The sequence below is a fragment of the Cetorhinus maximus genome, chromosome 15, assembly GCF_964194155.1.
Source record: "Cetorhinus maximus chromosome 15, sCetMax3.hap1.1, whole genome shotgun sequence".
In the NCBI taxonomy this organism is placed as follows: domain Eukaryota; kingdom Metazoa; phylum Chordata; class Chondrichthyes; order Lamniformes; family Cetorhinidae; genus Cetorhinus; species Cetorhinus maximus.
The window spans coordinates 89,198,027-89,219,322 of record NC_135893.1 but is presented as its reverse complement, the minus strand read 5'-3'; the positions used below and the strand labels follow the sequence as shown (position 1 = coordinate 89,219,322).

Genomic DNA, 21,296 nt, shown 5'->3' with positions numbered 1-21,296 from the left:
CACAATAAAGTTCTTCAAATCTCAGACCGCTTTCTGTTTTGAGTTACCTCATTACAGGGCTAGAGTTTGTATGTGATATAAACATTTCTAATTCCCATGAAACATTCCCAGCTAATTGCACTTTCTCTTGTTTCATGCTTACACCCGACCAGTTAAATGTCTTCAGCAACCTTCGCCATCCCCAATAACTAGGCAATGTCTACAGGATCCCAGCCTTCAAGATACCGGTGATTATGACACTGGCTGGAAGAGTCCAGTTACAAATTTGAGTGATACATGGTCATACTCATCACCGGATCTACCAGGGTAAGGAATGTGTTCCAGAATATTGACCCAAGAGATGTGTTCTACTTATACCTTGTAATGATGTACTGAATGCAGGAGTGGAGCCACTACCCCCACACTGAGAAAACAGAAAGTCACCTGTGATCATTATCCTATGACCTTCCTCCATCCTGTGTTGAAAGGTTTATGTGGCTATCAGCTGAGGACAGAATCAGGCTCAGCTATAAACCCCTTGCTCATGGAGGTACAGCCTACCCATTCTCGCAATCTAGGCTCCCACAATAAGAATGGCCCACAAACCTGTTCTGACAAAGGCGTATAAATCTAAGACGTTAAGTCAGTTTCTCTTTCTACAGATGCTGCCTAACCTGCTGAGTATTTCTAATGTTTTCTGTTTTTATTTCTGGAACTATCTAAATGTTTACTCGAAAATTAATAATCCACAAATCATGTACTAGCTCTATTTATCCCAATCTGGGGAGTACTGAAATCAATTTGGAGCATAGTGAGCTCATAATTATTGGTAGAGTATTGATTTACTAATGCCCCCATATTATTTGTTCTTTAATTTATCTCAATACAGAGTACATAGAATTTACAGTACAGGCCATGTAGTCCAAATGCTCTACACCATTGTTTATCCTCCACACCAACCTCATCCCACCTCTACTACTTATCCATCTATATTTTTCTCTGTCATGTTTATCTAGCTACTCCTTAAATGCATCTATGCTATTCGCCTCAACTACTCCTTGTGGTAGCAAGTTCCATTTTTGCACTACCCTTTTGGTAAAGAAGTTTCTCCTGAATTCCCTGAAGGGTTTATAGGTGACGACTGTATCTTATACTTACGCTCTCTAGTTTTGGACACCCCCACAAGTGGAAATATCTTCTCTACGTCTACCCTATTAAACCCCTCCATGATTTTACAGGCCTCTATTAGGTCCTGATGAAGTGGTTTTTGTTTTGCAAGACATTTCCATTCAGAAGTTAAGGAGTAAAAGCACCGAGAGTGTAGCACTAAATAAAACGAACAGTAGGTCCTAGATTTGAATCACAGTCAATGCTGAATTTGCTCAGCTGAACAGTTTAATTTTTACAATTGGCCGTGGCATCCTAGTGCTAGGGAGAGATGGAGAAAAGCACACAGGTGTAGGTGCCAGGTGAGGACATGGGCAGATTTGGCTGTGACACTTTTCACAATCAAGTAGCCTGCTTGCCATAATTGCGTAGACTTGCACACTTAGAATGGCTGCCTAGGCTTGACATCGAAAGAAGGAAATCCCCAAACTGATTTGGCAGATTCAATACAGAAGGGAAGGAGGCAAATTGGGGACCGGGGTATGTGTGGGGTCAGGGGGGTCATAGAGTCAAAGGGCAGAATTTTACGGCCCTGTTTCAGCGAAGACGGGGCTGTAAAATGCGACGAGACATTCTAAACCTCACTGGCTTCAGCAGGAACGTAAAATCCTGCTGTCGTAAAATTCTGCCCATAGAGTTATACAGCATAGAACCGGCCCTTCAGCCCATCGTGTCCATGCCGGCCATCAAGCACCTATCTATTTTAATCCCATTTTCCAGCACTTGGCCCATAGCCCTGTATGCATTGGCATTTCAAGTACTCATCTAAATACTTCTTAAATGTTGTGAGGGTTCCTGCCTCTACCACCCCCTCAGGCAGTGTGTTCCAGATTCCAACCACCCTCTGGGTGAGAAAACTTTTCCTCAAATTCCCTCGAAACCTCCTGCCCCTTACCTTAAAATCTATGTCCCCTGGTTATTGACACCTCCGCTAAGGGAAGAAGTTTCTCCCTATCTACCCTACCTATGCCCCTCATAATTTTGTACACCTCTATCAGGTCCCCCCTCAGCCTTCTCTGCTCTAAGGAAAACAATCCTAGCCTACCCAGTCTCTCTTCATAGCTGAAACGCTCCAGCCCAGGCAACATCCTGGTGAATCTCCTCTGCACCCTCTCCAGTGCATCACATCCTTCCTATAGTGTGACGACCAGGACTGCACACAGGGTGGTACTCAATTGCTTTGTGTGTTTATTGGGGATGAGTCCCTTACTAAAGATAGATTTAAGTACTAGCAAATTTAAGTGTTTCTGTTTGTATTACAATTTATGGGCCTTTTTTCTCTTCCTAGGGTGTGGTACTGGGGCCAGAATGCTGTCTGTGATAGTGGTGGATATGTACAGAAACTTGGCAGGACAAGGGAGCAGAGTAATTACACACTGTGGAATTTACAGGAAAGAAATTGGCTGGATAGAAAGTAAGTTTCATTACACTAAGTGTTACTGAGAAATAAAACAGGATTCTGAACGTTTGGCAGTTCTGATGCTTCAAGATCCAAACGGTTTCATTTTGTTTTACATAACAATGCAGGTTAAGCTAGTTCAGAATCAGATTCACTTTAACACAAAGACTAATCACTGAACATATTCCCAATTCTGCATATATGTGACTGTGCTGTCAAGCCTTTAAATAAAGAAAGTACTTGCAATTCAAAAGCATGTGGTCACCTCCCCAAAGCATCTTGAAGTGCCTCAAAGCCAAACACTTACTTCTGAGCTGCAATGACTGTCCTGTAAGTGATCCTGAAGAACAAGATCCCAGAAACAAGATGAGATTGGCTGATGTTTGCCAAGTCATCAGTAAAGCTCCCCTGCTCTCCTTTGAATAGTACCACAGGATCTTTCGTTAACCCTCGAAACAGCGGACGAGGGCCTCAGTTTAATGTCTTCCAAAGAAACAGTACCCTTTCAGTGCTGCTTTGATACGTGTCCAAGTCTTTGAGTGGGGCTTGACCCTACTTGCTTCTGATTCAGAGGAAAGAGTTCCAACAATTAAACTGACACCTTATAGTAGAGTAGTTGGCGGGTAAGAACAAAGTTGGAGTCGGCTCTGAGACCTCACAGGGCTTATTGAGGCTTATCTTAGAGGCTCACTGAGGGGGATGTTGGCTGTGCTACCAAAAGGTAGCCAATATATGTTGCCCTGCAGAGTCACTGCTATCAAGAGAAAATTGAAGGGGTTCAAATTTGCTGTTACTTTTCACAAGGACAGTATCTTGTAAGTTGCTTTCCATGAGGACAATAAAAGGCCGATGCAAAGATAAAGTATACGCATGTTTCAAACAGAATGGTAATTTTGTGTTGCCAGGACGAGGGTCATCTTCATCGAGTTTACCCAGTATTTCCAAAACGTGGATTTGTACAGTGTAGTCACCCTTCTCGTAGAGTTCCCTTTCTCAGGAGGAACATTCACCACCATTGATATCAAACCATTTTCACTGCTGCAGCTGAGTACTGGCGTGGATTTCCTGCTCGTCATGATGGTAAGTCTTGCTTGTCTGGCATTAAATTGTCCTGTTGTAATTCATTCCGCAGACACGAGTTAAGTAGCCGTGTAGATGAAACTTGGCATTGAGGCTGGAGGCATGAAACCCTGCAATAAAAAGTGACCCAGAGACTGGGGCAAGAAGTTCCACTCAGGTTAAAGATGGTGCTTTCCCTGCAGACCAACCAACAAGGCAGTTTTCTAAGTCTCTGGAGTTGTGTGCACTATTTTGTGCGAGTGTCTCTTGGCCCAATTGTTTACGAAGGCTCTCCTATAGTATAAGTCAGGTTGGCTGCTACAGTGCTGTTGCTAAAACTGGGAGAGTGGTCACTCTTGTAATGGTGTGATGTCAAGTACTTGCCGTCACTGCTACCTCTTTAGAGTGCTGTCACTGCTACCTCTTTAGAGTGCTGTCAACACTGAATCACTCCTCACAGGATGGAGTATGTTCTGAAAGACTGTTCATCTTGGAAATGTTAAAACTGTGAAGCCTGTAGGCATAACCTGAAAACTAAGCTGTCAATCTCTTAATCTTTTGGCTATCAACTGAAGAATGGTTTCACTGTTTGCTTTCTTGCAGATTTTCCTCGCATTCTTTGTTCTGTACTTCACAATTACCGAGTTACTCTTGATCAGTCACGAGGGCAAGGCTTATTTCCTTCAGTTCTGGAACTACCTGCAGTGGTCCATCATTATTCTCGGTATCTGCTGCGTGGTCGTGCATCTGAAACGTGCTAGAATTGGTGACAGGCAGTGGGCAATGTACCGTGCTAACCCAGACCGCTTCACCAACTTCTACCAGATAGCATACCTGAGCTATATATTCACCAGCGTGGCTGCCGTCCTCCTTTTTCTGCTGACTGTTAAGGTATGATCCCAAGAAATGTTGGCCTTAAACTAACGCTCATTCAGAAAAATTGCAAACTCCCTGCGCCTCTAGTTTCACGATCCACTGGCTGGTACAACACGAGGTGAGCTTCTTTTTGGTTACTGTACCAGGGCAGCTGTGAGCTACAACACATTAAATTCTGAGAGTGACATTATTCTCTCCAAATACCAGAAGACACAAAGGAGGGAAGCTCACCTTACATCGTCCATCCAACGAACAACTTCTAGTCCCATCCACCAATCCCCCCCAAAGCCATCACGTTATTTAAATTTTCATCACGACTATCCTGCCCAGAGGCTATTCCAAGTATCATAGTATGGCACAGCACATAAGAGGGCCATTCAGCCCATAGTGCCCATGTCAGCTCCTTGGTAGAACTATCCAATTAGTCTCGCTCTCCTGCTCTTTCCCCACAGCCTCCATCACTACTGCACTGCAGTGTCAGCCAAGTAAACAGGAGCCATTATTTCATGGTAGACAATGTTGTCAGGAGCAGTATTTATCCAATTCCCTTTTGAAAGTCACTATTGAATCTGCTTCCATCGCCCTTTCAGGCAGTGCATTCCAGATAAGAAGTATTGATCACTTTGTGTGAAGAAGATCTTTTGAAGGTTTCCTTCCACCAGTTTAGTCCATGTCCCACTAATCTGGTTTCTTGGTTCACCTTGATGCAATGCTTTACCTACACCATTTAAAATCTTCTATAATGCCCCCTTTTGCTCATCCTCTTTAAAAGGCTAAATGTCTCCGGATCCTCCAATCTGTTTTCATCCTATAACAAAAGTTTGGGGGTTTGCTGAATGAGAATGGATTGCAGGCTGACGATATGTGGTGGAGGGGGTGGGTCATGAAACTTATTCTTCTGGAATTGTCACTTTCTGCTCTTAACAGTGAAGGAGCATTTCACTTTTAGCAAAATCTCGGTTTGACATGAAGGACATGCTGACCTTGGAGTGGATGCAGTGCAGATTCACCGGACTAAATTATGAGGAAAGTTTGCATAGCCCAGGCTTTAATTCCTTTGAGTGCAGAAGATTAAGGGGTGACCTAATTGAGGTTTTTATAATTATTAGAAGATTGGATGAGTAAAAAGGGAACAGCTCCTCTGGTGGGAGAGTCCAAAACAAGAGGGCATAGCCAATAAATAAGAACAAGGTCATTCGGGAATGATGTCAGGAAGCACTTTTTTGACATGAAGGGTAATGGAAATCTGGAACTCTTCCCCTGCACCCCAAAAAAAATAGATGTTGAGACTGAGAGTCAATTGGAAAGTGTCAAAACTGTGATCCATAGATTTTTGTTAGGCAAGAGTTTTAAGGGATATGGAAACAAAGTGGGTCAACAGATTTAAGATCCAAACCAGCCGGAATCTAACTGAATGGCAGAACAAGCTTGAGAGCCTCCTTCAGTTCCGATGATCCTATCTCTGTTCCAGCTCTCTTTCATAACATTTGCCTTTGGTCTGAATAGATAAAGTCGGATAATTAATTAAGATTTTTTTTCTGGTTTGTGTGGGGAAAATAGGCTGCCCGACAATTGCGGTTTATCAGGAAGTGGTCCATCTTTGGCAAGGCCTTGTATAATTCTGCAAAGGAACTGATGGCGATTGGTGCAACAGCATTTGGTCTGGTTCTTGCCTACACACAGATTGGTTATTTGGTACGTATTTTATTATACAGCGAGGGTACAGTTATGTTGCTTGCTATGATTGTCAGCCATTCCTAAAGCTCTTCCTTTAGAATACTACTTAATACCTGTATCTGCGGCCAGGCTTTTGCTGTAATCCCTCCTCATGTGGCTCGCTGTCAGATTTGGTGGATAGGTTCCTGTGAAGCACCTCGGGTTGTTTTACTGTGTTAAAGGTGCCTGTGTAAATGAACATTGTTGTTATCCCGATGAATTTGGCAGCACGACAAAGGTTGCGAATGCATTCAGGGTCAAAGAGCAAGTCTATCTGTGCATGTTAATCATTGACATAATGAAAGGCTGTGGGATTTGAGAGGAAGCAGATGGGGCCTCGGGCCTCATCTGACAGCGTGGCCCTCCCTCACTACTGCACTGCAATGTCAGCCAAGTAAACAGTAGCCATTACTTCAAGGTAGACAATGTTGTCAGGAGCAGGCAGAATGATTTCTGAACACTTGACTTCAACATTTCAGGTTTTTTCTGCTAACCTTGATGACTTCAAGACATTTGGAGACAGCATTCTCTCCCTGTTTGCCGTGACTGAGAAGGGAACTTGTTTCAAGCAGTGCCTCTTCGAGTACCCAAGCCTCTGCTACATCTACTACATCAGTTACACCATCATTGAGATATGGATAGTGCTGCGGTTGTTTGCTGTAGTGCTAATTCAAAATTACAGGGCCATGAAATTGGAGATGTACAGACCTGCAGTTGAACCACAAGACTATGAGCTGGTAGAACTATTCGTCAAAAGACTGAAGATGTGGATTGGTATAAGCAAAGCAAAAGAAGTAGGTATATGGTGTTTTAATACATGGGTAAAGGGTAGAGTTATGGAGTGTCTCATCCTGTAGGGGCACTGCTACTTCCTGCAGGTTGCCTTTGTTAAAAGCTTCCCTGGGTTGCCAACTCTGGTTGTATGCATTCCTGGAGATTTTATCACATGACCTGTTGCTGGCAACGCAACCTGCCCTTACGCTCCTGCCATTGGTCGCCCAACATGTCTATCATCATGGCACACCCGCTTCCCCTACCAATTAGAAAGCGAACGGCCTCCTTGTCGTCTATTTGGATGGTTCTTGACCATCAATCAGAGTGACAGTTTCCTGCACCCCCAATATTTTTATTAAACTAAAGTGTTTGGAAGAAAATGAAATCAAACCCTGTTTCTCATGTCCCAATTTCTCCTGGGTTGCTTGTCATAATGTCCTGGTGATTAATCTAGAATTCCAGGAGACTCCAGGACAGGCAACCCTAGGTCCTGGTGGATAAAGGGCCATTTAATGCTGACCCCAATGTGGGTTTGAGTCTCCGTGCTCAGCTGACAGCCAAAGCAATGAAGTCACTAGAATTGCCCTCGAGCCCTGGAAGAGGGAGGAAGGAAAGTCAATTTTCCCCTCACCTGACTGCTTTCCAGTGTCTCCACTGATTGGTGTAGGTCCAGAGTGACACCTCCTGTGTTCAAAATGTTTGCGACACTCGCGGGCACATACAAAATGGCCACCTGGGCATGGCATCAAAGGGCAAGGGGCGCTTGTGAAACCACAGCTGGGGAGGAACCCGTCTTTTGCAGAGGCAGTTGGGAAGGGAGGAGGGTGAGGGCAGCAAAATTCACCACCCTCCCCCTCCTCCTCCCATCGCCACAGATTGGCACAGAACCATCTCGCATGCCATGCCAAGGGTTCATCGCTCCCAAACTTGGCTGCTGTCTGATGTCTCAAAAAGATTAGCAACAGCTGTGGGACTGCCAATGGATTTAAACAAATCTATACCACGCAATGAATCATGGGTTTTCTGTGTTCACACGTAAATGTTTTTCGACCTGTAAATTTCCCAAGGAATTTATTCCGCTCTGCCCACTCTCCTGGTCAGTACAAAGTTCCTGCTGATGCTGGCAGGCACCCAACAGCAGCCTCCGGTCACCTTGCTGTTCCAAAGGACATCAGCAATTTACCATTCCAGCAAAGCTGAATCCAGGAGGCTTCCTCACCCTTGCACATATTTTATTTTAACCTTATTCAGAATAGAAAGATTTCTCCCCTTAAACTCAACCTCTCCTTTCATAAGCGGTCCCCCTTCAGCTGATGAATCAGTGCTCCCCCATGTTGAACACCACTTGGAGGAAGTACCGAGGGTGGCAATGGCACAGAACGTACTCTGGGTGGGGGACTTCAGTGTCCATCACCAAGAGTGGCTCAGTAACACCACTACTGACCGAGCTGGCCGAGTCCTAAATGACATAGCTGCTAGACTGGGTCTGCGGCAAGTGGTGAGGGAACCAACAAGGGAAAAATATACTTGACCTCATCCTCACCAACCTGCCTGCCGCAGATGCATCTGTCAATGACAGTACCAGTAGGAGTGCCCACAGCACAACGGTTGTGGAGACAAAATCCTGGCTTCACATTGAGGATACCCCCCATCGTGTTGTGTGGCACTACCACCGTGCTAAATGGGATAGATTTCGAACAGGTCTAGCAACTCAAGACTGGCAACCATGAGGTGCTGTGGGCCATCAGCAGCAGCAGAATTGTACTCAACCACAATCTGTAACCTCATGGCCCGGTATATCCCCCACTCTACCATTACCATCAAGCCAGGGGATCAACACTGGTTCAATGAAGAGTGCAGGAGGGCATGCCAGGAGCAGCACCAGGCATACCTAAAAATGAGGTGTCAATCTGGCGAGGCTACAACACAGGACTATTTGCATGCCAAACAGCATAAGCAACAGGCAATAGACAGAGCTAAATGATCCCACAAACAACGGATCAGATCTAAGCTCTGCAGTCCTGCCACATGGAGTCATCAATAGTAATGGACAATTAAAAACTCACTGGAGGAGGAGGCTCCACAAATATCCCCACCCTCAATGATGGAGGAGCCCAGCACATCAGTGCAAAAGATAAGGCTGAAGCATTCGCAACAATCTTCAGTCAGAAATGCCGAGTGGATGATCCATCTCGGCCTCCTCTGGAGGTCCCCAGCATCACAGATGCCAGTCTTCAGCCAATTCAATTCACTCCACGTGATATTAAGAAATGGCTGAAGACACTGAATAGTGCAAAGGCTATGGGCCCTGACAATACTCCGGCAATAGTACTGAACACTTGTGCTCCAGAACTTGCCGCGCCTCTAGCCAAGCCATTCCAGTACAGCTACAACACTGGCATCTACCCGGCTATGTGGAAAATTGCCCAGGTATGTCCTGTACACAAAAACCCGGCCAATTACCGCCCCAGTCTATTCTCGATTATCACTAAAGCAAAGGAAGACGTCATCAACAGTGCAATCAAGCGGCACTCGCTTAGCAATAACCTGCTCACTGACGTTCAGTTTGGGTTTTGCCAGGGCCACTCAGCTCCTGACCTCATTACAGCCTTGGTTCAAACATGGACAAAAGAGCTGAACTCCCGAAGTGAGGTGAGAGTGACTGCCTTTGACATCAAGGCAGCATTTGACCGAGTGGGATCAAGGAGTCCTAGCAAAACTGGAGTCAATGGGAATCAGGGGGAAAACTCTGCTGATTGGAGTGATACCTAAGCACAAAGGATGTGGTTGTTGGGGGTCAGTCATCTCAGCTCCAAGACATCATTGCAGGAGTTCCTCAGGATAGTGTCCTAGGCCCAACCATCTTCAGTTGCTTCATCAATGACCTTCCCTCCATCATAATGGCAGAAGTGGGGATGTTGACTGATGATTGTACAATGTTCAGCCCCATTTGTGACTCCTCAGATACTGATCCAAATGCAGCCCTTGAATTTCAATGGCATTATATCAACATCCTGGGGGGGGTTACCATTGAACTGGGCCAGCCATATAAATACTGTGGCTACAGAGCAGGTCTGAGGCTAGGAATCCTTTTGTTTATTCATTCATGGGGATGTGGGCTCTGTTGATTAAGCCAGCATTTATTGCCCATCCCTAATTGCCCTTGGCTTGCTCAGCACTCAGCCGTTCAGAGGGCATTTAAGAGTCAACCAAATTGCTGTGGATCTGGAGTCACATGTAGGCCAGAGCAGGTAAGAACCAGATGGGTTTTTGCCCAATAATTGGCAATGGTTCCATGGTCATCATTAGACTTTTAATTCCAGATTTTTATTGAATCCAAATTTCACCATCTGTCATGGTGGGATTTGAACCCAGGTCCCCACAGCATTACCCTGGGTCTCTGGATTACCAGTCCAGTGACAGTACCACAATGCCATTGCCTCCCCTATAATCTTGTGGTGAGTAACTCAGCTCCTGACTCCCCAAAGCCTGTCCACCATCTACAAGGCACAAGTCAGGAGTGTGATGGAATATTCCCCATTTGCCTGGATGAGTGCAGCTCCGATAACACTCAAGAAGCTTGACACCGTCCAAGACAAAGCAGCCTGCTTGATTGGCACCCCATCCACAAACATTCACTCCCTCCACTATTGACGCATAGTAGCAGCAGTGTGTACCATCTACAAGATGCACTGCAGGAACTCACCAAGGCTCCTTAGACAGCACCTTCCAAACCCACGACCAATACCATCTAGAAGGACAAGGGCAGCAGATAGATGGGAACACCACCAACTGGAAGTTCCCCTCCCAGTCACTCACCATCCTGACTTGGAAATATATCACCGTTCCTTCACTGTCACTGGGTCAAAATCCTGGAACTCCCTTCCTAACAGCACTGTGGGTGTACCTACACCACATGGACTGCAGCGGTTCAAGGAGGCAGCTCACCACCGCCTTCTTAAGGGCAATTAGGGATGGGTTATAAATGCTGGCCCAGCCAGCAAAGCCCACATCCCATAAAAGTCAGTTGGTGTTGAATGGAAATGCAACAGGACAGGCTGCAGCTGAGGCACTGACTTCACCCTAATCATTAATGGTTCATTGTAGAGCGCAAGCATTGAATTTCCAGTGTGATTCGATCATTGTGCCATTGCTGATTTTAGTGGACAGATACTTGATGTTTTCGTACGGCTTTCCTGTTGGCCTTCTTAACATAAGCTCAGGTTTATTTCTAAACCTAGAACAATCCGGAAAAGTTGAACAGGCTGGGGCTTCTTTTTCTAGAAAAGAGAAGGCCGAGGGTGACGTGATAGAGGTCTTTTTAAAGGATTTGATAGGGTAGATGTAGAGAAGATATTTCCCCTTGTGGAAATGGGCAGAACTGGGGCTATAAATAGAAGATTGTTACTAATAAATCCAATAAGGAATTCTTTACCAAGAGAGGAGTGAGAATGTGGAATTCTGGACCACGAGGAGTGGTTGAAGTAAATAGCATTGATGCATCAACCCGAGGGATAAAGGAATAGATGGGGTGAGATAAAATCGGGGTGGGAGGTGGTTTTTGTGGAGCATAAAGATCAGCATGGACCAGTTAAGCTGAAAGGCCTGTTTCTGTGCAGTACATTCTATGCAATAGAGTTAACATCGTACCTAATGCACTGTTCATATAATTGGCAACAATAATTTCTGGGCTACACATTGATTTCTTCGGCAGCTGAAGAAAATCTGAAGCAAAGGAAATAGAAAATGCTAGAAAGGTGCAGCAGATCCATTAGGATCTGGGGGAGGAAAGGAAGGTTTTAGTGATTCACAGACAACAAAAACAGAAAATGCTGGAAAAACTCAGCAGGTCTAACAGCTTCTGTGGAGAGAAAAACAGAGTTAACATTTCGAGGCTGTGTGACCCATTCACTTTAGTGATTCACAGATCAGTCAATCCCAGGTTTATTCCGGGAACATTATCCTGCCTTTTTCTCTTTCCAGATACAGCTGTGTTTTGCCAGAATTTTCTGTTTTTGTTTCACATTGAGGTCTGTACTCCCAAGGAACAGCCAACACACTTTCAAAAGCAGTTCATTGCAACCTTGAGATTATTCAAGATTAAATATGCAATTATAAATGCCACCATAACCTAATTTCTCAGAGAGGACCAATGGCTGTGTGTCTGTGATATACTAAGTGTCTCTTCTTTCTGCACTGGTAAGATACTTAGGTACAGATACAGATTCTCTCTGCTGCTTTTAATTCCCCTGATGCAAAAATATCGGAATGAGATGCTTTTTATTTTGCCTCAACAGCACCACCTGCAGGCTACTTGGATGGTTTGCAGCTGTTTTGTTGAGATAATTATCACAGGATGATAATTAGCCCAGAAGGAGGCCATTCGGCCCATGTTGAGATAATTGGGATGCTCGCCCCCTTGCATTTTCTGCGTGAAAGGAAGACTTGCATTTATGTAGCACCTGTCACCATCGCAAAATCCCAAAGTGTTTTACAGCAGGTACGGTTTGAAGTGTAGTCACTGTTGTGGAATGGCAGCCCATTTGTGCACAGCAAGCTCCCATAAGCAGTAATGCAACAATGGCCGGATAATGTGTTTTAGTGATGTTGGTTGAGAAGGTCCTGGGCAGGACCTTGGAGGGAACACTATCCTAGCACCATCCTTCTTTCATGTAGCGCCATAGGATTTCCTACACCTCCCTTCGAGGGTAAACGGAGCTTGGGTTTAATGTTTCACTCATTAGATGAATCAGACAGCACTCCCTCAGTACCACACTGGATTCTCATTCAACTTCCTAGATAGAGGATTTTCTTTATTTCTCTTTGACATGTAACCCATCAATTAGGTGGTTTCGTTTTCCTCTTCTTTTTTACAGTTCCGCCATAGGGTCAAATTTGAAGGAATGGTTTCCTTACCTTCCCGGTCTTCCACAGATTCTAAATTAACCTGCCCCAACACCGCCAGCACCATCTCTGATATCTCCTCGTCCTCCACGTCCAGCGTTTCCATCCCAATGGACACCCCACCACTCGCCAGCCTAAGCAAAGTGGCACAAGTCGAGACCAATATCCACCGCCTGGCTCCACTGTTCGAAACACTGCTCGAACAGTTTGACCGGGTAAACACGGTGACAGAGGATGTCTATCAGATTGAGTGCAAACTGAGGAACGCCCAGGACAGAACGCAACAGAGGAAGATGAACAAAAAGGCTGAAGAGTTATTTGCAGCATACAGCCAGATCAGACTGGGCAAGGGACGGGGTGACGAGCTCCATTCATCCCCAGGGATTGTAAGAGGCAATACAAGGACAATTGATATGAGTGGCATTCAGGAGGGACAGCAGCTGGGAAGCATCCTGTTGGCTGAAGATTACACCTTGGAAGCCCTTCGAGGGAAAGAGCCTCAAGCACCTCGAAGAAAGTCTAAAGTTTCAGGCAAGAAGTGGCAGCACACAGCTTCAGATGATCAAATGCATTCAAACCCCGAGTAGATGTTAGAATCATACAGCACAGGTGGACTTTTAGCCCATCATGCCTGTGCCGGCACTCCAAAAGAGCTATCAATTGGTCCCTCTCCCCTGCTCGTACTCCAGGTGTCAGCTGCGGCTCAGTTCATAGCACCCTCGCCTTTGAATCAGAGGGTTGTGGGTTCATGTCCCACTCCAGGAAACCAAGAACTGTGATTGTACTCGAAAGAGTTGCAATCTGTGACTGTTGATAACTCGAAAGAATTTATAAGCTCTGTAACTGGACTACAGTTTACTTACAAAAGCAGGAGAGGGTTCAACAAACGACATTACCGTCTTAAAAACTGACGATCAAAGTAATGCACGGGTCCAACGAACTTGCCCAGTAAATGTGCTTTGGGTTCACCGGAAGATTTTGTAAAGACCTGAGGCCGAGAATGTTGCCGTTTGAATTAAAGACGAAAATAATTAGTGGGCACTCCCCCACCAGAGAATAACCACCAATGTTATTGAGGTCCCCTCGCTCGGGTCACAACAACTTGGGAAGCCCTAATCTGGGAGCATCGCAGGGAGCACCGCAGGACAAGTTATTCACCAGACACGCCTTAAAAAGGATGGACATTTTAAAAAGAAAATAGTTTACTTTATATGTATTAACAAGCACTTTAATTTGAGGACAGCTCAGAAGGAGAGATTGTACAAATTTGCTTTTGTAGCCATGCACTAAAAGGTGCACTTATTTAAAGAAATGCTGTTTTAATCACTTAATTTTTGAGTTACCTTCAGTTGATCATTGAAAGTCAGAGCACACAATTAATTTTACAAGTCAGTATTTTTACTTAAGTTTCACTAAATAATTTCTGTGATAGAATGTAAAATGGCAATTTTGTATTGACTTTAATCTGTAAATAGAGCTAAAATAACATTGTCAGCTAAAATAACATTGTCCCAGCACTGCAACTAGGAAACAGACTAAGTATTATAAAATGCACATAAATCACATACACATTTACATACCTACACCCATAGCCGAAACCAGTACTAATGGTAAAGTTAACTTACTAGTAGTCGTATTATGAGAGTATGCTGGGCAGTAAAAATTGCTCATCACCTTGGAGGTATTGTTGCAATAAACATTTTGTGTGACTCGTGAATTAACAACTTAGAATCAGATACTTGATCCTGCACTCAGCAAAGAAGTTACAGTGTAGAAATTACTGTTTGTCATGCAAATATACAAGATGCTTATGGTACGACATTACTGTGTTTGCTATTTTAACAGAGGCTCAACAGTTTGAAACAGATTAATGCTTCATTCGTGGATAGACTGCGTCCTGTGACTGTGTTAACCGCATCACCGTCGCCTTAGCCCGCACTGCGGGGAAGCAATTGATTGAATTTGGAGTTAAGATACAGATCGGCCAAGATCTAATAATTAAATGTTTAGTGAATGAGCTCACTATCACACATTTTTCTACAGAATCATACCTTTTGCATCTTTGCCCCTAACCTCTCTCAGGTGTACCTTACCATGAGATGTGATAACCCATAAAGGGACACATCATTACTAGCTAACTTCAAAAATCAGATGGGACAATGGTTAACTTTTAAGCCGTTTTGATTTTGTCTGTTTCTGTTGACTTTTTTTAAAAAAAATCTTTTAAAAAGTACTCAGGTTGAAACAGTGCACCTGACACTGAAATGTTGGCAGGAAAGAGAAACCGAAGGCAAAAAAAAAAACTGAAGGTTTTCTTCAGTGTCTCAATTTTTTCCCTTCGCTCTGTCAGGCACTGTAACAGCTCCAGGCCAGTCTTCTCAGTATTGCCAGCAATGAGTTAAGACAAGAGTATTTCTCTTTTTTAAATTGGAATGCTCAAGGACTTTTATCTCCTTAAACAAAGGGATACTGATGATGGGATTTCCTCCAACATGTTCAGTGGGATTGTCATTAGGTAGGCTAGTCAAAAAGGTGGAGGCAGAAATAAGCTGTGCGTTCAAAACCTTAGGTTTTTCACTGGCATGTTGGTGGATATTCTTTGAAGTACCCCTCTTAATCCCATTTCTGATAGTTGGGCCTGATCAAAAGAGCTTTTAACTGTTAAAAGGCCATGATTTAGGTTATAAAATTATGTACAATGTGCTCAAGTGCCAAATGCTGATTAATGGGGAACTAACTCAAGTGTCAAAGCCACCTTACTATGTTACTTATTTAGTTACCTGAATATTTAAATGACATGTTCATCCAGTCAAAATAGAGGGAAACAGTGAAAGACCTCCTAGCTCGTCAGGATATTTTGCTGCCTGAAGTTGTGGGTATCAAAGGCATCAGAATATCTATTTCCAACAGAAATAGGAAGCCTTTTGCGATGTCGTTCAGTCAGTTCTTAGTGAAAAGTTTGTAACAAGCCAGATGTCATTGAGTATAGGACTTTCAGACCAGAAGAATGAGGAACAGTCCACAGGAACACCAGGAGAATGGTGTTGAATAGATCGATTGCTCCACTGGTGTAAATGTCCTTGCAAAACTTGGGATAACCATGGACTCATGGAGCCATGTGCATCACTTTTACATTTGGTTAACATTCTGTATAAAACATTCCTTTATAAGCATCTAATGTTTAAAGATGTAGGACATGCAATAGCTTAAGGCCCAGGAATTAGAACTCCAACGCTCATTTATCAACTTAGTCGCTTTAGAAAGTCGCCATTGTCTTGCAGCCCAGTTTGATAATCCATTCCTTTGAACCATCAGTAGACAGTATTAATGTAGAATTAAACCAAATGTGTAAATAATTGTAATCTTTATGCCAGAAACATTTCTGATGCACTGAAGGACAATGTCAAATAAAGGTTTGACTGATCAAATGAGTTCATTGTTGGTATATCAGGATTTGAATGATCTTTATTAAAATTTTAAAAATAGAAAACAGACAAAATGACGTCACCTCACAAATGTTTAAACTGCTACACTGTTACTATATACATCTTGAAATAAGAAAAGGAAAGTGTTAGACCCTTATTTTTTTAGATTTGTTGCACCTGTCTTTATTGTGCAGTATTATTTTTTACTAACTTATGCACAACTTGTGTCTGATCTTAAAGGAATATTCTGGGTTAACCTTCAGCCTTTCCCAGTGCTAATGAAATGACCAGAACTGTTAACTCTTTCTCTCTCCACAGATGATGCCAAACATGCTGAGTAATACCAGCACTTCATTCCCCTTTCATCCCAATATTTAGAAATATTCCAATATTTAGAAATATTCCAATATTTCAGATCTGCAATACTCGATTTTTGTAAACTTAAACCATATTTAATTGTTAATGTGCACCTCAGTGAGATCTCCCTAACCGACTCACTTAAATCATTTCTCTACAGTGTTGGTTTCAAACTCCTACAAATTTTCCTCATCACCCATTTTCTTTACAATTGGGATTCCTCCGTTTGGTCCTTTCTTAGGAAATTGGCTGTGGGTTTACCTACGAGGGGCTGCTGATGGCCCACAGCGCCTCCTGGATGCCCCGTTTGGAGTTGCTAGGTCTGTTCTAAATCTAGCCCATTCAGCACGGTGGGGGGCATCCTCAATGTGAAGGTAGGACTTTGTCTCTACAATGACTGTATGGTGGTCACTCCTACTGATACTGTCACGGACAGATGCATCTGCGGCAGACAAGCTCCCTCACCACCTGCCACAGGCCAAGTCTAGCAGCTGTCATTTAGGGCTTAGTCAGTAGTGTTGCTACCAAGCCACTCTTGGTGATGGACATTGAAGTCCCCCAACCAGAGTACATTGTGCCCTTGCCACCCTCAATGCCTCTTCCAAGTGGTGTTCAACATGGGGGAGCACTGATTCATCAGCTGAGGGAGGGCGGTACATGGTAATCAGCGGGAGACGCATGTTTGACCTGATGCTATGAGGCTTCATGGGGTCCGGAGTCAATGTTGAGGACTTCCAGGGTAACTCCTTCCTGACTATATACCACTGTGCCGCCACCTCTGCTGGGCCTGTCCTGCTGGTGGGGCAGCACATACCCAGAGGTGTCCTGGGTATCTGTCCTGACGGGTGGGACATTATCTGCAAGATACGATTCTGTGAGGATGACTATGTCAGGCTGTTGCTTGACTAGTCTGTGAGACAGCTCTCCCAATTTTGGCACTAGCCCCCAGCTGTTAGTAAGGACAACTTTGCAGGGTCGACTGGGCTGAGTTTGCCACTGTCATTTCCGGTGCCTAGGTCAATACCAGGCGGTCTGTCCAGTTTCATTCCTTTCCTGTGACTTTGTAATAAATGCTGGCCCAGCCAGCAAAGCCCACATCCCATGAATGAATAAAAAAGAAATTTGGTAAAAAAAATCAAAAGTGCTTCATTTGTTGTGCATTGGGATGTCATTAAAATTGCTTAGAATGGGAAAACAAGCAGTACCTACAATGTGAGTGGCAGTGGTGATATTCGATAATATAACACTGAAAATCCCATAAATGTTTAGCCATCTCCAAAATGGCTTAAAAACAAAAACACTGCAGACACTGGAGATCTGGAATAACAAAAAAAAAAGTGCTGGAAAACTCAGCCGGTCTGGCTGCATCCATGTTTCAGTTCCGAAGAGGAGTCAAATTGGGCTCGAAACACAATTTGTTTCTCTCTCCACACATGCTGCCAGACCTGAGTTTTTCCAGCACTTTCTGTTTTTATTCTAAAATGGCCAACGTGACACATGCCAATGTAGATTACACACAGAGGCAGACTTTTGTTATATAAATTTCAAACTAAGTCGTGTGTCTTAAGTTGTTTCTTTTGTTTTCTGATTACGAGGTATATAAACGCAAGTTCTTAGAAATAATGCATTGGGAAATGTGCGGGATGCCCCTATCTTTATATAAATATATAAACAAAGCTTCCAGCAGAGGCAGACACTCCCTTTGCTGCAGATCCCAGGCCCTCAGAAGCTCCCAGTACGCAAAGGAACAGTTGTATAATGGCAGCAGCTCAGACTGGTAAAGGGGTCAATGCCAGCAGTATTCACTTTGGGTTTTTTTGGGAGTTCCAGCTTTAGCCATCTTATAAAAATAACTTTGGTAGTTACCGTAAAACCCTAAACAATGCTAAAACAATAACCATTATTAATCTAAGGTTAGGGAAGGAAAAGTGAACCCCACCGGGTTACAATTCGTAAAGAAACAGCCCACGTTAATTCAAGGAACGACTTTTAAATGCAATTTATTCACTTTCAGTGGAGCCTTAATTACATCATACAACACTGACAACTGTATTCCAACTGTGTGGAGAACAACACTCATTCCTTTACAAGGTAATTACACAACATTAGTTATTACAAAATCAGAATGGAACTGAATACCAGTCTTCTGCCCTGTCCATACCCTCCTCACCCCATTTTCACTGTCCAACCCATGAAGATCACCAAGCCCAGTTCAGTACCCATCGGAGTACGACTTTGTGGTATTTATGAGCTCTCAAGGGGCCCCCCTTTTCACATTGGGAAAATAGGTTGCTCCTTCAATATATTAAACTCCTCATATAGTTTCAGAGAGATGCAAGTAGGAAGATCCATAATTAACAATCGCCTCTACTCGATTAGCTGCATCTTCCAACAGTCTGTCACCAAACTGGGGCAATTCCTTTGGAGAAGTCATCGGAAAGCAGCATATATCTTTTACTTCTTCGCAAGCAGTGCAGAGATAATCCAACCCCACCCACCCTCCCAATCCATACCCACCCACTTCCACAAACCAAAAACATTTGGCTTTCATCACAGTATGGTGTACATATTGCACACATTTAACAGGGCCCATGCACACGAGGGACCACTTTAAACAAAGTCTGTGAAATCATCCACGGTGGACATTAGCCTTTTCCTCTGGCCAGTTTCTGCACAGGCAGACTGTGGCTGCGGCTGCTGCTGCTGCGAGTGCTGTGCAGCGTAATGGTGGTGAGGAAGGTGTTGCTGTTGTTGTTGATGGTGGTGGTGATGATGGTGATGGTGGTGAGTTTTACTCTGACTAGTGGTATGTATCGGAATCAAGGAAATTCCAGCATTCTGGCGATACTGCAGGTCTTCATACACCTAGGTAGAAAGGAAAAGTATACGTTTTGTCTGAGAGAGGGGCTTTGTTCTAAGAAATGCTCAATAGCAGCTGCAACCATGTTCATTTTTAACCATTTAGAGCAGTGCCGAATCATTATAAGACCCATCTCTAAGGAAAGGGCTTGCAACTAATGAAGCAAGATACTGGCAGTACATAGGATTTACCACACAGAAACAGACCATCGGACACACTGGTCTATTGCTGGTCTTTATATTCCCTATGAACCTCTTCCCTACTCCATGCTCGCAAAGCAGTGCAGCCCCTCACTCCACTATTTTCATCAACAGAATCTTCTATAATTTTCTCCATCATGTTATCCTAGCTTCCCCTCGATTGCATCTATTACATTCACCTCAACTAGCTGGTAGCAAGTGTCACGCTCACCACTCACTGGTTTCTCCTCAAGTCCTGGTTGGATCCTATGAAGACGTGTCTTAGAGACTATTTTCACACAGAAAGTACAGTACAGAAAAGGTTACTCGGCCCAACTGCTCTAAGCTGGTGTTTATGGCCCAGATGATCCTCCTTCCACCACTCTTTATCCAATCCTATCAACTTAAGCTTCTGTTCCTTTCTCCCTCATATGCTTACCTAGCTTTCACTTAAATGCACCTATGCTATTCACCTCAACTACTCCATGTAGCAGTGAGTCCCACATTACAACCATCTCTGGATAAGGAGGCGATCTTGTATTTACGCAGGTGACAAGCAATTGCCAGTGTCTGTACCTTAGATCGAATCCGTTTTATCTGTCGCAACCTAGCTAACCACTTGGATGCATAGGCTTCTGAAGGAACTGCACTGTTGTGGTGTACGAGCGACGCCATCTGGTGCAAGGAAGAAAACAAATTATTCCCAGCACTGAAGTTGGAATGCAACTAGAACTGTACATCAAAGCAAGACTTTGTAGTGTCAGCAATGTCCAAAGGTGATAACCATATTGCACTGCATGCGTTAAAAAACTGAGTAACTCAACAGTTAAAATTGGAGATAAAAGCAAAATACTGCGGATGCTGGAAATCTGAAGTACAAACAGAAAATGCTGGTAAAACTCAGGAGGTCTGGCAGAGAGAAACAGGGTTAACGTCGTGAGTCCATATGACTCTTCTTCAGAGCTAAAGCAGCTCTGGACTCTAAACGTTAATGCTGTTTTTCTCCTTCCACAGATGCTGCCAGACCTGTGTTTTACCAGCATTTTCTATTTTTATTTTAGTTAAAATTGGAGACTTATTTTCAATCTGAAACAAAAATATAAACAGAGTTGATATTCCAGATGAACCCTGCAGATTGGTAGCTTGATGGGTGTAACTTTGCATAACATCCTAGAAATAGTGTTGACTTGGAGTGATCCAAATTCCTGGGAAGAATGAGCATTCTGTACGTGCCTCTAAATCACTGCCCAGTCCTTTGCAGATACTGGAGACGCCATTAACAGGCAAAGACCAAAACGTTGTGGGTTAGCAGCACAGAAGATGCCAACTGTACCAGAGCGACTTGAGAAAGGCATTGATACAATCAAGAAAAATGCTCAAGTTTTAAGTTCCATGGTTGTGCTGTCTGAAAAATGTTGATACATTTTGTAAAGAAGGGGTGGCGAAAGGGTCTGCAATGAAATAAGGTTGTCAATGCTCTGAGAAACGAACAGTTTGATGTGTGTCTGTCTCCAGCAGGCCCCTTCCCAGGAGTGACCAATGACTGGTCAGCAGCCGCACATGCGCTTAATTTGGCTTTACTTTCATTTCCAAATCCATGT

The 21,296-nt window shown here is 43.8% G+C and overlaps 2 protein-coding genes across 8 annotated transcripts in view; one reads left to right on the top strand and one right to left on the bottom strand.

The window, feature by feature from the left end:
- The window catches only part of pkd1a (polycystic kidney disease 1a), a 174,353-nt gene extending 158,051 nt beyond the window's left edge, over positions 1-16,302 (top strand). Inside the window, exons 41-48 of the mRNA XM_078558920.1 lie at positions 153-306; positions 2,435-2,560; positions 3,451-3,625; positions 4,208-4,495; positions 6,041-6,175; positions 6,676-6,990; positions 12,847-13,565; positions 13,710-16,302. Of these exons, the coding sequence (XP_078415046.1) occupies positions 153-306; positions 2,435-2,560; positions 3,451-3,625; positions 4,208-4,495; positions 6,041-6,175; positions 6,676-6,990; positions 12,847-13,461 (1,808 nt within the window). The 3' untranslated portion in view covers positions 13,462-13,565; positions 13,710-16,302. The remainder of the gene's footprint in view (positions 1-152; positions 307-2,434; positions 2,561-3,450; positions 3,626-4,207; positions 4,496-6,040; positions 6,176-6,675; positions 6,991-12,846; positions 13,566-13,709) is intronic.
- Positions 16,303-18,640: 2,338 nt separating this feature from the next.
- The window catches only part of tsc2 (TSC complex subunit 2), a 120,718-nt gene continuing 118,062 nt past the window's right edge, over positions 18,641-21,296 (bottom strand). For 6 of the 7 annotated variants that reach the window (XM_078558922.1, XM_078558921.1, XM_078558924.1 and 3 more), the window contains 2 exons: positions 20,272-20,370; positions 18,641-19,521 (listed from right to left, as the gene is read on the bottom strand). In XM_078558922.1, the coding sequence (XP_078415048.1) occupies positions 19,267-19,521; positions 20,272-20,370 (354 nt within the window). In that variant the 3' untranslated portion in view covers positions 18,641-19,266. Of the gene's footprint in view, positions 19,522-20,168; positions 20,371-21,296 lie in introns of all 7 variants that reach the window. The other variant, XM_078558927.1, reaches the window with a different exon arrangement.